The 18633-nt window shown below is 39.3% G+C and overlaps 1 protein-coding gene across 8 annotated transcripts in view; it reads right to left on the bottom strand.

Moving 5' to 3' along the window:
- RNF38 (ring finger protein 38) overlaps positions 1–18633 on the bottom strand; it is a 115053-nt gene that overhangs the window by 45020 nt on the left and 51400 nt on the right. For 6 of the 8 annotated variants that reach the window (XM_085302104.1, XM_085302099.1, XM_085302097.1 and 3 more), the window contains exon 2: positions 9736–9806. Coding sequence is in view for 6 of the 8 variants with exons in the window: in XM_085302099.1 (XP_085158225.1) it covers positions 9736–9806 (71 nt within the window). In the remaining 2 variants the exon portion in view is untranslated. Of the gene's footprint in view, positions 1–3743; positions 3943–7955; positions 8152–9735; positions 9807–18633 lie in introns of those variants that run through there. The other 2 variants (XM_085302101.1, XM_085302103.1) reach the window with 2 other exon arrangements.

The raw sequence follows: 18633 nt of genomic DNA, 5'->3' as shown, positions 1-18633 counted from the left end.
TTTTTTTTTTTTTTTAACTCTAGAAAACAGGATTCATTTTAGGACAGCCAAAGTAAGATTTGCAACACTAACACAGCAGATATATCAGATAACATGTGAAAGAAAAAGCCTCACGCTCCCAAATGCTCTTATATGAGCATGGTTCCCTCTCAGACCATCATCCCTTATTTTCATTAAGACAAGGAAGAAAAAAAAAACACACAGTAGTTTTAAGTGCATGAAAAACTCATGTGCTGTACTTTTATATAGTCCTAAGCTCTGCTCCATCCTGGAAAAATCCCAGTCAGTTGTATTATCATAGCTATGAACCATTAGTCACACATTTCAACTACAGGTATATGTAAACACTCATGTATTGAAAGCAGACGTAGAGTACCTAAACACTGTGCTTGATTTTTGTGATTAGATCTGAGGAACAGTGCTCTGACACATCTGTTACTGTAAGGGAACAGAAGATGAAGAACAAGAAAGCTTCACAGCTGAGCTCTAACCCTCTGCTCTGTAGAGATTCACATGCAAAATTCCTGAACAGACAACAGTCTTGATAGGTGTTTTGGGTCTGCATCGGAAGATTTCTCCTGGATCTACACTCATCCACTTTAAACTTTGCCATCTGTCTTCAGAAGCTCCTTCCACAACACTACTGAATAGCTGTTCCTACTTTTTTACCACTGTCCAACCTCTCTATTTCCCTTGTTGTTCCATAGAATATCCAATGGAAATACACCTTTAAATACAGAATATATGCTCATCGCAGAAGAAGACTATATATTCAGCATATTTTTCTCTTAAGAATCTGACTGAGATAAGATGTTCATCCTTCACTACTCACCCAAAATTGTAAGTGCTAAGTGAAAAAAGTTATGCAGGGCACAAACTAAGAATAATGAAAACATATACTACAGCTTTATGATTTATTGTAATGATTTATTTTTACTACAATATGGAAGAAAAATTTGAGTGGTTTTATTAGAAACAAACAGACCTGGTAAAGCTGTCTTGCAAAGATAAAAGATTCTGGACAGAAGACGGCACTGAGTTCATGCAACTGACGTGTTCACCTGGACAAACTGTGCCAGAGATTTCAGATGCAGGAACAAAACTACAAGACTGAATCACTTACAACTGCAGCTTTGCAACAAGATGAAAAGCCTCCTCAAAAAGAAAGCAACTTGTATGTCTGTATAGTGGTAGTTAGGTGAAGAAGCACAGCAAAACATCTGAGGTGAGGGTGGGAGATGGAAAAAAGCAATGTTATCACAAATGAACCAGAAGGTTAATAGTTCTTTGAGAGTAAGCCCTAAAAGTGCCAAATGAGAATCAGAAACTACAGAAGATGAGAGACACTGAATGAGAAATGAAAGAGAAAAAGCCTTGATTTCATAAAGACGTATTCTATTCTTCCAAGGAAATCAAGTATAAACAAAATCCAAGGCAGCAGTCTTTCTGCAGCTGGAAAGCCTGACAGGCGAGGCAGCTGTATACTGTGTAACTACTTTTCTACCAAGCGAGGAACAGCTCCAGTGCTATCCAGACAAATTGGTTGGACTGTAATCAGCAACAAGTTTTATGTACAGAAAGGTTTTTTCCTTTTCCATTCTCTCCCATTATTTTGAATCTCTCATGAACATTTTTAAAGAGTTAGCATTTCACTGCTATCTAGAAAAAAAAGTCCTAATTTTAGATGTTCTGGCAAGCAGAAATCAGTAGAGGGCACCAAAAAGTAACGGGAGTTTACTTGATGATCTTTCAGGGCGCTCTCAAATGAAGCTAAAAAGCATGAAACTTACCCTGCTAACCAGAGAGCTATCTTGGTACTTCATGGATAAAGCTGAACACCTAGCTTAGTCAAGTTTTGTTTACAATACAATTTAAACATGCCCTATTATATCAGTTATTGTGATGTAAGCATTAACACATAGTACTAGGCTAAGTTGTACTTCAGCATGCACTAGTTACAGCTTTTCACCAGTTTCAGGATTCACTCCTCTACAATCAAAACAACTCTCCAACTGAAAACAGAGAAAAAGAAAGTTCACATTCCATCTGTACCCTTACTCCTACCTATCAAACCCCTTCTCTGGGAAAAAAAAAATCTTTACAAAGTAATATTAAATGAAAAAAATGTTTAAGAATCTACTTGCTGGGCACATATTCCCAATAGTTTCACTATCAATGAAGCCCACATATTCCCTATTTTTGTGGACACATAAGACAGTTTTCAAAACAGTAGACTATACAGTTTAAGTCTCAACTTTAGTTCTCCTTCAACATTACAATTGAAAAGAACTTGCCTTCCTAACTGCATTTAGGTTTTTATATTATTTTATTATGAGCTTCTAACTCTGCGCCTCTAGTCTCACTGCAGGTGCAGAATAAGGACTGTTAGGGTTACAAGTTCAAATTAGTGTCTATTATATTCTTCCTAAAAAACTCCAGGCAAACTGTAGAGAAACAACAGATTTAGATCAAATAAAGTTTAACCTGCTCTGTAAGTTAGAGATACAACAAATTAAGTTTCACACAGCAAAACCTTGAGAGTTCTAACTTATGAACCCCTTTTATACTAGATTTCTTGTCTCACAATCAGCACTCTTGTTGGGCACTATTTGCAGATAGCAACTCCCTGGAAATCCTTCTTAGACTGTTCTATATAAGCAGTTTATTTTTCTCAATCTGCACCTACAGGGGTTTTGTGATTAAGAATAATCAACTTTTGCTGTTCATTTACTCTCCCATTGTACCTACTTACTCAGTTGCCCCAATTCTTGATCTTTGAATGACAGTTCCCTGTCTCCTTACTTTTCTATCTCCTCTCTCTTTTACACTGCTCTTCCACGGATAGCACAGGCCTCAAAAAATAGATTTTTCCTTTTCTTCGGAATAGAAGGTTTCTAATATCAGCTGCAATACTCTACTGATCAAAAAAAAGTTTTCATTCTTGTTAGTACTGCAAAGCAGCTAAGGAGTCTGTTGGCCAGCAGACAACAGAATTCCTTGCATGTTGGTAAGCACAATGTATCTTGCAACTGAAACCAAGGTAATACTCATATCAAATGCTCCTTTAAAGCACACACATATGCAACAACACCTGATCATAGCAGACCAAATACTAGTAACCATCACCATTTCACTGTTGTAGTCACCTCATGATGGGTTTAAAGAGCACATAAAACATATATTTGCTCCAATCACCACCCTCAAAATTCTGTTTCAAAATCCAAATGCTAGAAGTCAGAAAGCCTTTTGTGAGTTAGAGCCAGGTGAACTTCTGCAGAAGCAATAGCTAAATTACTGACTAAAAAAAGCTACAGATTCAAATAAATGTCTCCAGAAAACATCCCAATGCACAGCAAATGCTAAAATAAACTTCTTCATTAAGTAACCAACATCCTTCTGATATAACTACCATTTCTCTAAAAATCCTCCTTCTGCTACATTAGAATTAAGGATCGAATGACACACAATGACAAGAGTTAACAGAAACCCCCCAAACCTSCCTTGCTAATACGTTTCGTGGAGCAGCCTGGCTTCTCCTCTGAAGCGGTATGAAGCTACCGGAGGTTACAGTCACAAACCGGCTACCTGGGCTTCCCGCTGACGAGCCCTGGTCCGGGCCCTCGCCGCACCGTTACAACGGGCGGCCCCACAGAACTGCTGTCGCGACCCCCGGCCCAGCTGCCGGGGGCAACGCCGCTCCTCCGCGCGGGCCCACTGCCCTCTCCCCTCCCCCGTGCCGGTACCTGCGGCTGCGGGGCGCGGCGGGGCTGCGCCCCCGCCTCCTCTGCGGAACCCCCGGTCACCGCCAAAGCGCTCTCTCGCCGCCTCCTGCCGTGTGGGCCGCGGGGCCCCCCCTGCCGCCACCGCCACTGCCAACAACTGGGCCGGGCCTGCGCCGCCTGCCCGCGCGCGATCACTTCCGGGAGCGTCGGCCCGGCTCCCCCCGCCCATCACAGAGCAAGCCGCCCGCGCGCCCCGCGCCCGCCTCCTCTCCCCGCCGCCGCCCGCCGCCCGCCGCCATGTTCCGCCCCCTTCGGGCCGCCGCGGCCTTCCCGCGCCGCTGACGTCACCGCCGCGCCGCGCCGCCACACCGCCCTGCCTCGCGAGGGGCGGGGCGTAGGCACACTTGGACCCGCCCTTTGTTTTTGCGGGGGGCGGTGCTCGGGACGGCAAGGCCCGCTACGTCACCACGCTCGGCCCTGCCCCCGGCCGGAAGAGACGGAAGAGTTGGGAGCGAGGGGCGGGGCCAGCCGACGCAAGCGCAGCATGCGGAAGCCCTTCGCGCATGCGTATTCGGGCGAGCGCGGAAGGCCCTGATGCCCGCCTGCCCCGCCCCGCCGCCAGTCGCCCCGGGGGCAGTCAGGGAGGCGGAGGCACACGCCGCGCAGGCGCGTCCCCGCCCCCTTTTAGTTTCGATTTGGCGTTCCCACCCTGGCGCGCACGCGCGTCGGGTCCCTGTGGTAAGCGCGCGCCCCGCACCGCGCTGACTGGAGCGCCCGACGGGGTATACTCAGCGCTTGCAGACACACAGCTCGTTTTCTCAGTCTTCCGTTACTTCTTTCAAGGAACTCAAATATATTTTTTCTCCCCTTAAGGTTTCCTTAAACATCTGTAAATGCAGTTCCATCAGAAAACAGTTCTAAAAGCAGCAGAGAGAAAAATAACTATCCTACAGAACCATTTTAAAGGCATCTTCTTATCTTCTAAATTATAAATCCATTTTAAAGGCATCTTCTTTTAAATTATAAATCTGTTCATTATATCATTAAAAAAAAGGAGAAAATGGTATTCTTGAGGCTTCAGCCTGAGTGCCACAGGCACAGGATTGTGGCTCCAATCTGTGGGGAGTACTGAGATCTTCAAGACTGGACCTCAGAATAAATTTAAGCCTAGAGATATTTTCTGTTACAGCTCTACTTCCTTTTTAATGAAATGTACAAACGTAAGGAAACTGAGGTAAACCATCAGAACCTCACTGGCAAGTGCCCAGTCAAGCTGAAAGAAATGGTAACCAGAAAACTAGGGCATTAAAACTGCAGAAACTGGAAGCTGCCACCTCCAAGAAATCAAGTCACTCGTCCATTTCCCTGTTTCTGCCTGACACTACCTTCACCATTGCCAGGCTTTGTGAAATACACACAGACAAGAAACACCATTATAGCACTAATACATACTTCTTAACAAAGCTCAGGCAGGTTCATGCAACATCACTCTTCTTCCCACCATGGCGCTATGAAAACTTTGGGAATAGTTTTCAGTCAGTAACAGCTCAAGAAGGAAACGCCATGAAAACCATCCAGACCCCTGGTGACTACTGCCTCCAACATCTGCCCAGCTCACACCTCTCTCCTCTCTGAGCCTTTCCCCRTATGTTAAAGGGAATGAATACAGAAAGCCAAGAAAACCTACAAAACCAGAGGTACAGGAGGAGTTAGGGAAATACAACCACCCTTGTGCTATCAGCACTGTTGGAGACTGCCTCCTGACACAGAATTGCTCACCAAGGGGGTGAGGATCACTTAAGCACCCCCTCTAAAAATAAGATATCACCTAGCAGTCTTCAGCTTTCAAAACCGCCTGTGTTCTCTGTTCCTCCTGCTAATTACATTTTTTCCAAATCTGATCCTGGAAAACAAAAAAGAGATCCCCTGTAGATCACAGAATCATGGAATCAAAGAATGGTTGAGGTTGGAAGGGACCTCTGGAGATCATCCAGTCCAGCCCCTCTGCTCAAGCAGTGTCACCTAGAACATGTTAGATAGGATTGCATCCAAGCAGGTTTTGAAGATACAAGAAATTAAAGCTCTAATGGAGACAAAAACTTCCTTTGACATGCAAGTGGCTACAGTAAACAGTATTGTTGGGGCTGCCGTATCTGAAATAGAAATAAAAAAGCATGAAGAAACGCAGCAAAAATATATAGACTTAACTGAAAGTATGTATAAAGAAAAAAAAAGAATAAAAAATAGTGCTCTCCTAAGTAGAACAGTAAGAAATTTTGCAGTTTTGAAATTGGAAGGAACAAAAGGAACCCCTTCTAATATTCCTGTTCTTCTATGTGCTGTCCCTCATCCATAGAAAGAGACACCACAGAAGAGGTGAGTAAATATCGTATTATTTTATAGATGAATCTTAAAATGAATTCCTGATGTGTCTTGAGTTTAGCTATGGACAACACAATTTGCCTTATTCTCCCTGACTCTGCTCCCTCCACAGAGAAAAAGAAACAACACGGATAATTTTCTCAGGATTAGATTTGTGATGCACTTTTTCTCCTGTGGAAAAAAAAAATAAAACCTTTATAAGGAATTGATACAGCACTTTGCATTACTATTTAAGTACTGAGTAATTCCCTACAACCAGGAGTAAATTCAGGAACAAGAAATTACTAAACAAGTAGAAGATGCACTCATCGTAACCTCTGGATTTAAAGATTAGAAATAGTGAATCAAATCATTTGGTTGAGTGTTTGAGTCATAGGAATTTGGATCTAAAAAGGATTATGGATATATAAAGGATTTATGTTCCAGCTGGAAAGAAATTTCTGACTTGCTATAATAATACTTTATCTAATAATATAATTGAATAGAAGTAATACAATGAAATTAAAATAAATTATAATAAATTAAAAAGGAGCAAAGCAAGGTACATATTTAGAACTAACAATATTTTCCAATAGTAAGTCATGCCTAACCACATGGAAGATTTCCAAAAAGACTGGCAAAGCACAATAACATCACCATCAAACAAAACATTAGAAAGTATTAAAGTGATGTATTGGTAAGTGAGTGCAAGGCTGAACCACTGCAGCTAAACCCACCTAGCTTCTGTCTCTCACTTGTCTTAATGTTCTAGGGTTCATCTGTACATTTTACACACTCTGTGTACTTCATTATAAGTATTTTACTTCATTAAACTGTAACATATAAATATCTGCCTATTCCTTATTTAATGCCTCACCCTACAACCTTCAGTGGCAATGAAAAATTTTCCACTGCATCACAGTTTTTTCCTTACTACCAGGTGGTTAATTTATTCCTATCTGCCTGAGAACTAGGGAATATACAACTGTATGAGACCACTGAAAAGAGATGTCCCAGGAATAGTTACAACTTGCATGTTTGTAGGTTTGTTTACAAATGAGAATAGTGAGAAATTAAATAAGCATGCAGGCAATTAATTGATTGCTCACTCCTGCTTCTATTACAATAGTTACTGTGCTATTGTAACCAACTGCTTTCAGGAAGCACTATTTACGGATGAAGAAAAGTGTGTCTATTTCCACAAGTTCTTCAAAAATTAACAAGTGGAGGAGCAGACATTGACTTGACCAATACTTTCCCAGTGACATTAACTGAGGATTAGTGCTTGATTGTCTCTTGTTAAATAAGAATGTGGTATCCAATACCATGTCTGAGAAGAGCACAGATGCTACTTCTGAAGACTGTTCCCTATTTTTCAAAAGAAGTGGCCATGTGTGGCCATGTAGTCAATGGATCAGCTGGGCTTGTCTATAAAATGCAAGGAAAACAGTTTCATGTATTCTTACAGGAAAAAAAAAAAAAACAAAAACAAAGCTTCTGTCACATAACACTGACACTTGACAGAAAACACATTTGTCTGAAACCCTACCCAAATGCATTCTTCTTACTTTTTATGCTAGTTCGACTTTAATCAGCCTTGACACAGAATGATATTCTAATCTGGTACAGAATTGATAACAATGTGAAGGATGGATTTCTCCATCCATCCCCAAATACACGAAAATATAAAGCTCTGGCCCAGTTCCTCTGTTAACATGGAGGCAGGTGGTATGCCAAAGAAATCTAAAAGGCTGTGGACTGTTGTGGAGTTTAAACCAGGTAAGCTTCCACTCCCTTCCCACTTCCACCCCCAAACCTGTGAAGCACCTAACAAACATAATTTTCAACAGGACTGAAAACAGTTTTAATTACCCTGATACGATAGTCTTCCCTCAGTTTTCTGTCAATCCAGCATCTAACACAGAGTTGATCTTCCATATAGAAATATGGTAGAAAAGGAAGAATGTTAAAAGGCAGTGCCAGTCTGAAGTTGGTGCACTAGGATCCCTCTGAAAGGAAATTTCCACCACCTGCTCCTCACTCAAGAATCTTCCAGGAACACAGTGCGCTAGGACCAAAAGAAAGCTGTGAATATAAGGCAGATAAAAGGAACTAATACTTCATTATTCTTTTCCCCACGTAGCATCACCATGTATGGACAATTGGTAACTGCGTAAGTGAACTTATGATAAAGAATCTTCCCTTCTTATTATTCCTTTTCCTTTTCTCCCACATTTTCCCTTTTGTTCCACACTTCTGACCTATTGTTTAGAAGTGACCTTCAACTCTGCCAGACTGAACTTCAACGCTACCTCTGCAAAGAGGCAGTATGCTAAGGCTTTCTATTCAGGAAGCCCACTGCAAAGCAAAAGAGTGCTTTCACCTTCTTTCACCAGCTTTCACCTTTGAAAATAGCACCAACAGCGCAGAAAAACAAGAGTTTAACTATTTTCCTTTTTTTTTTAAAAAAAGGATATTTTCAGACATTGGAAACACCGTATGGAAAACAGTTCTGTCACTGTTTCTCAGTGCATGACCAACTAATCAACTGAAAACTTAAAATCATTTTTTTTGCTATATTCTGTATAGCTTCTTTGTCCAAGCCCCAAAATCTAGGACGTAGCTTCAAAATCTCCTCCTCTACCCCCCTCCAAAAAAAAGTCAGTATGGCAGTAAAAGAAATTCGCACTGAAAACAAATCTAGTTTTAGGATGAACTGGAAAGGCCGTAAAATTATTTTTAACTTACTCCGTCAATTCAAAATTCAAAGATTTGTGCAATAATAAAGGCATGGATAGCTAGATAGTGTTCCAATTCCTAAGAAAGGCCATTTTAAATTTTGCTAACACATACTCTTTCCCAGGTTTGTCAAGGCAACCAGAAAACTTCCTATATATTGTCCTATTTGCAAGCAATGTAGTACATATTACATGTTGAACTAATATTAATCAATTTGTGTATTAATGATAGGAAAGTTTAAGTGAAAACAACAAGACCAGGAACATGGTATCAAGTCTCAAGCAGTTCACCAGCAATTTCCTTTCTGTACGCCACAGTTATACTACTGACTCAACTGTCACCGAACATTTTGACTAAAAACATTCAGTGCTCTACTGACTCAAAGGAGACTAGTCTGAGAGCATGATCTCTTCACAAAAAAAGTTAGGAAAACACTTGTACACTACTAAATAGATAGGTATTTTAGGCTGCAGCACTGAACAGTAGGTTCCTGTCTGTAAAGCCTGGAGTATCCAACTCCAAAACAGGAAGGAAAAGCCATTGCAAAGAAACTTTGAGAACATAGTTAAGTTTAAACCTCAGAAGTCACAAACTATAATATATACCAACTTACCTAAAATAGTAGTAGTGACATTGCCATCCTTTATTACCTATAGGTGTCAGTATGGCAAACCACATATTTAGAATAGCAACAGAATGCAAGCAGAAAGAAAAATACACTACGAGATAAATTTCCCCTTAAGTGATTAAAAGAAGTGTATTTCTTAACAGGCCAGAGGGATGTCAAAGACTAAGAATTAACTGCCAGGCCCGGAGAACAAATAATTTCAGTACAGTAAAAGCAGTACAGTTAAAAAACAAACAAAACCCCAAAACCCTCATCTGATGAAGGAAACAATTATGTAAGCCTCACCTTGTCACTGTCATCATTGCAAATGTGATCTTGATGGATTGACTGGCATTGAAAAGAAGTACCAATGCTACCTACAAAACAAGGTGGAAAAATGAAAAAAAAATCATTAAAATGATAACTGAATTCCTGTGAACACTAAAAATAAATACAGGCAGCTGTAGCAGCCAGAAATTTTTCACCCAGCGAGAGACTTAGTTTCCAAACATCTATGTCAGACCACTCTTGCATTTAATTCTGATGATGGAATAAGCAGCAGAGAGACATTGTTCACGATATGCCAGCAATATTTTCACACAGATCTTTTTTTAAAAGCATTTAAATGGGACAAAATTAGCACTAGTTCATCAATCCAAAACAAACATATGCAGTAAAATACGTATGTCCAATCATAAGTACAGGAAAGCTATCCACTTGTGTTAAGGTAGTTTAGTCCTGTTCCATTCCCTTTATTCCATCACAATTTTCAGCACCCTGAGCAGCCACACAAGAACAGTCTCTATCTAGTGATATGTTAAGAATAACAAGGAGTGGAAAAATCCAAAGTCAAAGCAGAAGAGCATAGTTTTGCTGTAATTAGTTGTGTTCATACTGGAATTTCTTCCTGCTTGTAGGTTTTCCACAAGTTTCTTTATGTTATATTCTCTTATGTGAGACATCAAACCCCTACAAAGGTATACCCCAGTCCTGAGACTTCTGTCCAAGGAGGAAGACAGCTTAAGATTTGGCTGGATCCACAAAGATAGTCAAACAGTTTTACTGAACTCTTACTCATACTGTAAATTTTGCTTCATGTGCTTCTTGTCTTGCTCAGCAAATACACGAATGGAGTAACAGCTCATGTTGCCCTTATGCTTCCTGAAGCATCTTAAAATCAAAATTATAATCTACACATTATTAAGAGAATAGCTGACAATGTGGACAACTTCTTGTGTTGCAAATTTCTGTGGCGCATGTGTTTATACTGTCCAGGTGTTTTGCTAACAGAATAAAGGGTTGCCAGTGTTCTGGTTCCAAGGAGATTCTTTTCTCCTCTGTTTCTTCCTTTATAGTCTCTGGAGCATTTATAAGACTTTATTTTTCACAAAGTGTTTTTATTTCATCAGGATATACCTTACTATCATGCCAAAATTCTGGATAATCAGGTAACGTCTTGTACTCTGGAAAGTACATATACTTGACCATTATACTCCCAGTACTGTTTAGCAGTCCCTCATCTGTCATCTTCAATCCTGTTGTGATTTTAGCTACAGTTCTCAGGGACTGCTGAAGGTAGGAGCTTCATACTTCACACCACTAGAAAATTGGGACAGTCAGCTGCTTCTGATTGCACAGACGATGGGGGATTATCTGTCCTCACCTGACACATGTGAAACTGCTGAACTGCAATGAAAGCCAATCATCTACCCTTCAGCGTAGTGAACAAAAAAGATAAGAAGCTAGAGACAGATAATGACTAACACGGAAATTAATACATATATCAAGCCTATGTGTCATATGAGGGGAAAAAGTAAAAAAAGTCTCCCTTTTCTTACGAACATTGAGCAAAACACTTCTCAAAAAAAGGAAAAAAAACAGTCTCATTTGTAAAGCTACACCATTTTACAGTTTTCCTTCCTTTCTATCTACCTAGAAACATTTTCCCAGCAGTTTCTCGTAGTCTTTCAATTTGGTAATGTGGATAGTCCTGTTTTGTACCATATGTAAGTATTTCCACATGTACCATTTTTTGTAGATTCACATATTGTTCTAGGTGCATTTTTATGCACCAGAAGAAGCCTGATCAACAAAGAGACTTACCTAAACAGGCAGCTAGCCATAAGCAGAAGTCATAGCAAATAAGTGCACAACCCCGTAAATCCCCCTCTGAATATAGTTACTTGGAAGAAGAAAATCTTAGTGTGTCACTGTTTATTGTCATTACTATCTCAAGTAAAAACAATGTATCTAACTTTAAAATTATATTATATGCATGTATGTACGCACACATGTAYACACACACACAGACATACACACACGAAAATATTCTTACTCCTAAAACAGAAAGAAAGGAAAAGGAGAGAAGGGAAAAAAGTGTCTTTCTACAGATATACATACACAAACACGTACATGCCCTTACACATATCATATGCTAAACTCCCAAAGAATATGTTCCTCTGTATTTCTACAGCAATTGCTACTGCTATTATTATGCCACATGAATTTTATTGACTTCAGTTTCTGTATTTTTCCCTTCTTTCCTTAGCTCTAGCACAAAGAATGGAAAAAGCAGTACTGTACTGCAGTAGGCATTACGAAGTCACTGAAAACATTTTGAGACCTCTCCAGCTCTTAGCCCCCGGATGTTGTTCATTGGTGGACTTGAGCCAGTTCGCATCATTTTAGGCTTGAATCACACCACTTGCAGACTAGCCAGCTTTACCACAGCTACTGGGAAACAATTCATTTCATGGCAGTATGTAAACACTGTCCTGGGAGTTTCCAAGTTTCATATAACGACTAACAGTTTCCAGCTTTTCTGTCCAAAAGTTTGAAGCTGCATATGCAAGCTGAACACAATTCATTTAAACAAACTTCTAAGTAAGTTTCCTCACCATTTAAACAAGCTTTTTTAAAGCAGAAAGTCTCCAGCAGTCTAACAAGAAATCTGACTACCTCTATAAGAAAATTCCAACACACCTTGACCTTACTAACAGGAATAAAATGTTCAATTTCATTTTCCCTGAAAAGTAATATTAATATTTTGATTCCAACAAATGGTATGGATTTTCTTCTTTTCCTTCATGAGTTTCTTTTATACTAGACAATTCTTAGATCAGCTTTTAATATCTAACATTGTACTAGTAGTATCTTACAAAAAATTCATTGGTACTTTAGTAAATAAGGTCCATAAATCTCTTAAAAAAGAAAATATAATAAAGGACTATAAAACCTATATGAAAGGAGCAGAGCAGTTCTTTACTGGGCTTTTCTTGGATTGAACAAATTTGGCGCCCATTACTTTTTGGTTTTTGTTTATATCTGTTTTCAGAATCCAAACTCAAAAAAACCTGTCACAGCTGGAACAACCTATTTAAAACTGTTAAGCATTTGGGCTCACAAACAGGCTTTGAACTGAATCTAGATTTATGGGTTGTATTGCTATTTCTTTGGTCTAGCTGGTAAGGATGAAAAGGAATCTGATGAGAAAGTACATATTTTTACCCATCTTGACAACCTTCCAACAAGCTTGGATCAGCTTATATGAAGCTTAATTTTACAGCTTTTATTTTTACACATCTAGCAATCTTGTTCCAAACATGGTCTACACAGACAGTTACTTCTTAGCCAGACCCATGTTAATTTACAAAGGTAAAATTCATATACATATATCTAAGTATTAAAAGTCATGTAGCCCAATTCTAAAATTACTGTAATGTATTTTTTTATGGAACAACTAAGAAATTAATTAAGAAATACCAGACATGTAATGCTGCTTGAAACAAAGCTTCTTCTTATCCTACCAAGAAAGTATCATTTTGTCAACCAAGCAAGAAATTAACAATAACAACTCAAAATACCACAGGGTACTTCTTATCATTTATATGAAAATCATAACTACATATTCATATAATTTAATCTAAACACATAATCCCTCTCTAGAAGACCCTCACAATCTGCTCTCTCAGGGCACCAACTCTGGAAAAGCCAAACTCTGCTACAGCTAGCTGCAAAAGGCAGAACAGGGAAAAGTAAAATGTAGATCTGAGGAGGCATCCTTTTTTCCCACAACTGTCTAGATTACCTCACTTACATCCACTTAAATATAAGCAACAAACATGGTGTACTAGAGCAGAGGTCAGGTCTAGTTCTTTTGTGATCTGGACTGTGTGCTTTTACGGCCTCTCAGGTGCTAAGAACCATGGGCATGCAGAAGTGTGAAAAGAAAGTTGCTCTGCTGCTCACCTATGTGAGAAAGAGTCTGCTTGTACATAACCGGAACGAAGTATAGGTATCAAGGCTAAAATAACGTGAGTTTGTCTAGTAATTGAATAAGGTAATGACAGGGCATTTTAGAGTGCAAGACCAGTCGCACTCAGGTAATCCTATCAGCAGCACCATCTATCGTCAACATTGTCCAACTGATGCTTTTGGGAATAGTGAATTTGCATATGAAAATAGCAAAACTGGGATCAATAAGGAAAAAGGAATTGGAGTGGACTATGTCTTGGGAGGAGGCTAGGGGAAGAGTAGGAAGTGCCAAGGCAGAACAAGGGTGGGCCAAAACTCAGAAGAAAATGGAGAATAAGGCAGATAATCAGGGAGAGAAAAAGGGATAGAGGAATCTTCTGACAGCAAGACTGCAGATGCCTACGCTCACTAGTGATGCGAACCTGAGGACCCAAGTACATGAGGACACTTGTAAGGACCCACCTGGAACAACCTGCTGGACTCTTTATCAGGTCTGTGTCCAGAAGACTTGGTGTGGGGGTGTGTTGTGGCATAGATTTATACCCCAGTGTTCACAGAACTATAATTCAGTAGTGATCATATTATGTGAAACATTAAACTGTAATTACCAACTTTTCAGATGAGCATCTGCCTTGTTATATAATTGAAAATTGATTATGTTTTGTGGCCTACCATTGATTATTTTGCAGTTCTACTGATTTCCTCATAATGTACTCATTAATCAAAAATCTTAGGTAGTTTACATGAATTATGTGTCAATACTCCAGTCTCAGGAGTGCACGTGGTATGTGCATGTGGTAGACACTCATGCCATGTATTTTCATCGCTTTCCTGTGACCATCCTTGTAACTGTGCAGTATCTTGAGGCACTAGCTCACAGTGACCCAGAACTCCCAGTTGATAAATACTACTATGGATTTCTTGATGTTTGAGGTTTCCTTCAAATATCCACCTTCTAAGTAATGTAGTATGGAACAACCCAGAACACGCTAGCTTTAAATTTATAAGCAAGATAAGAAAAGTGTGAAATTTAATGCAATCCATTTGTGGAGGGAAATATACAAGAGAAAAAAAGATTATACACACATACATATTTCAGTTCCCTTTGTAAACTGTTTACTCTAGTGGCCAACTTCATTTTGCAGGACTTTTGAATTGGCTGTACAGTCAATTCAACACAAAGTTATTAAAAAAAAAGATGCTGCTACATAACACTGTTTATACTTGTTCACTCATACAGTCAACATTCAGAATAGCTAGGGCTTCACAGATAATTGGATATGAAAGAATAGTACCTTTATAATTGAGACATTAGAATATAATATTTCTGAAATGAAGTTTGATGAAGATTTGGCATATAACATGAAAAAGTGCATAAATTTGTAGAAAGGCTTTGCTTTGCTTTATTTACTCTGTGCAAGAAAAGAAACACTAGCAAATTTACCTCAAATTTATGAGATGAGAACCAACATAAACTCCTCATATTTATTTTTCTCAGCATTCTGTTTCACAGTCAATATTACAACATTAAGCATAGATAATGTTGAAGCTCCTCTTCATGCCACTCAAAAATATAGCTACTGATGCCATTTTTGAAATGAGGACAAATAGGAAGACTGACACTAAAAAGTCTGTAGATCTGCATAGCAGGACTAAATTTTGCCGTGTATGCATGCCCATGCAACCAACAGCAGAAAATTAAAACAAACTTCCTTTTTTTTCCCTCTGTGTGTGTACGTGTATGTTGCATACACCCCCCCCGCATATATATATATACATATATATATACACACACATATGCACACATATTATATTGTCTTTTATAAATTTCTATAATGCATCATTCACTTATAACTTCACAACCAGTTGCTGGGAAGGTAATTGTGGACTTCAGTTAAGGAAGAGATAGCAGGAGCATGTGAGCAATTGAGACTGTTTTCAAAGTGTCCTCAGTTACATAATGATTCTGAAAATTACAGAAAGTGTGATTTGCAAGCATAATTTTCTCCTACGTTCTGTTACGTATTACTTACAGAACAAAGTCTGCACCCAGAATATAGCCCATGTTAAAATACAAAACTTAAGAAAAACTTTTGGTGGAAGGAATAACTAAAAGACAAGGATAGTAACACTGAAGTTCCCACAAGACTCAAATTATTTAACTAGCAAAGCATAGGTAATTACTGTTTATCATCAACCTGAATAAGCAGGCTTGGAAAAAAGGGCTCAGCAACACTGAAAAAGAGGTAGGTTCTACAGATTCACTGCAGAACTTCCAAGTGGGCAAAGATCCTTCAAGGGCAACATGCCAGAGAAAGGAACTGATTTTTATTCAGAGTTGTTAGCTTTAAAAAAGCAAAATACTTTTTTACCATTATTTTTCAAGAAACATGCACCAGGAAGACCCTTGGAAGAAAAGAGAAACGCATTGTAAGAGCCAGACGTCCCCCTGAGTTTACTCCAAAGGCTTCTAAGAACATAACACACAACACACATCTCAATTCCTCAATATTCTGACAGTAATGTTCAGTCAGCTTTGATACAGAGATAAAGTAGGAAAAAACACTAAATAACACTCCTACATAAGTAACTGAACATGGCACGTGGGCCCCTGCCCACAGCGACTTTGCCAAATGCAGTTCCTTGCTGTGGTGTCGAGAAGGTGTAACACCCATGCTCCCTCCTGTGCAGCATCCCAGGCCAAACGACATCTCTTGTGACCAAACTTACATGAGCATCTGAGTACTTCATGACAGTCTGCATGTATATTCAGACTCACAGCTTCCCAGCCCTAGGGGACAAAGCTGTAGCCTCAAGTTATGCTGATTGAGGAAACATCATGGAGCCAAGGCATCTGTGAAGCATCGCTGCAGGAACACTGCCAGTGTCACAAAAAAGGGTACAGTGCAATGCTCTTCAAGTGAAACAGTCATATACACCTACACACACATACAAGTATCAAAGATAGATTTAAGGAGAAACCGGGTTTACCTTTTCTCACTTTAAATGCAGTTAGGTTCTTTTTAACCCCCTTGTTCAAAGAGATACCTAGGTGAACACTGTCTTGTGCTTAGGAAAAAACATGAATTCTTTGACAATAAGTAAAAAATATGCTGTGCTCCCCAGCCATCACAGAAAGGCACTTGTTTTTTTTTTGAAACAACGAAAGGCCTTCTAAATCCACACAATGTAGAGAGCAAAAAGAACATCATTTCAGAATCTCCTGGATTCTATTTAATTTGTTCATTGTAATAGAAAAAGAATGAACATCAGGTTTGAAAGACTTGTGTCATACCTGCCAGTATTTAGCATTTTCAGCTTACACAATGCCAGTCCAAGAGGAATTCAGTAATTTCTGTGCTACTAGAAGTTCCCCACTGCTTAACTGAATGACAGATTGATATACTGATGACACACTGCAGCACTAATCTGCCAAAACCATTTGTATATGTTACCTATACCATATTATACCTAATGTTACCTAGGATAATGCTGCTGAGCTTCACCAGTTTGCATTAGTCAGAAGAGTCGCAGGGTGAATGCTGGAGATCTGCAGACTAATAGAGTTCAGGAGGCTGCAAGTATATTGGTAACAACTAGAAACTGGACTGGAGCATGTTTAGACCATTCATCAACCTTTCCCTTTGCAAAACTTGGGAGTTGAGCAGAGCATGTATTCTGGTGAGAATACTCAAAAGGTAGAAGGAATGGTGTCCAGAGGTTAGATTCTCCATGATCTCAGGACTTACATTCGAAAAACAAGGCCCACAAACTTTTGCAGATGTCATTAGCTGTGTTAGCCAACAATATTCCCCTGTTCAGAGCACACTGTTTAGATTTTGGATGCTCTCCTAATTCAAGAGCCTTTCAAACTGCAGTGAAGAAATGTTTAACAGGAAAAAATGATTATTTTACCATCACAGAAACTTTAGAGGCAAATCCAAGAAATGATGCAGTGCCAGTCACAGCAGCTAGTTTGCCTGGGCAAGGAGAAGCTGGCAGTAAGGTTAACCATGTTAACCTCGGTCCAGCACTGCTCAAATTCTTCTCTATGCATGGAAATCTGAGCACAAAGAAAGATTATGCTGTGTCATCCAGACAAGATGGACAGTTACATATAATGCCTAGTAGGACTGGCTTTCTTTCCTCTTTCTTTGCTCTTCTCTTTTCATATCCTCCAATAAACTGAAAATCCCCAGTTACCCAGAGGTTTTCATTCACACTCTATTTCCTGTCGTTTATTAAACCCCGGAAAGAAAGTTACTACATGCTAGGAAGAGCTGATGTTTTCCAGTCAGTGGTGCGGCACATCACTGGTAACTTTCAGCAGGTCCTGGGAATACGGAGCACACATACCTAGGAGGTTGTTGTAAAACTCTGGATCACATACTAGCTAGGAAGTAGGCGAATATTGCTCTCTGTGTGTATATATATATATATATATATATATACACACACACACACACACAGCTGTGTATATTTACATATATATATACACACACACACACACACACACACACATATATATATATATGTAATCAACACACTTGTTGAAAATTTATGTTTGGTAGGCATCACAAAGGCAAAGCAGTACCAGAAAGCCTGATAAAGGTCAGCAAGAAACACTTTCTCTGCAGTGACTAGGGAAAACAGATTGCATGCCTAGTAACCACTACATCAAGAAACACTATGAAAATTAGGCAAATGTAAGCTCATGGTGAAAACTGGGCCCATATTTATTTCATAAAATATGTTAAAGATTGGAGTTAAACCTCCAATCACACTTTTCACTGAATGATACCTCTCAGATATTTTTGGAGAAAAGCAGAGCAACCCTAAGGAGATACTTTTCATTTAAAAAAACCTTGAAGTTTGATATAGTTTAGGAGTGCCAGAGCCCCAAAAAGGAATACAGAAATTTAGGGAAATTTACTTCAATGCAGTAAAAAA

Source organism: Rhea americana, unplaced genomic scaffold (assembly GCF_003343005.1).
Source record: "Rhea americana isolate MKP2758 unplaced genomic scaffold, rheAme1 scaffold_186, whole genome shotgun sequence".
Taxonomy (NCBI): domain Eukaryota; kingdom Metazoa; phylum Chordata; class Aves; order Rheiformes; family Rheidae; genus Rhea; species Rhea americana.
The sequence above is the reverse complement of the archived record's forward strand: the minus strand, read 5'-3'. Positions and strand labels throughout refer to the sequence as shown.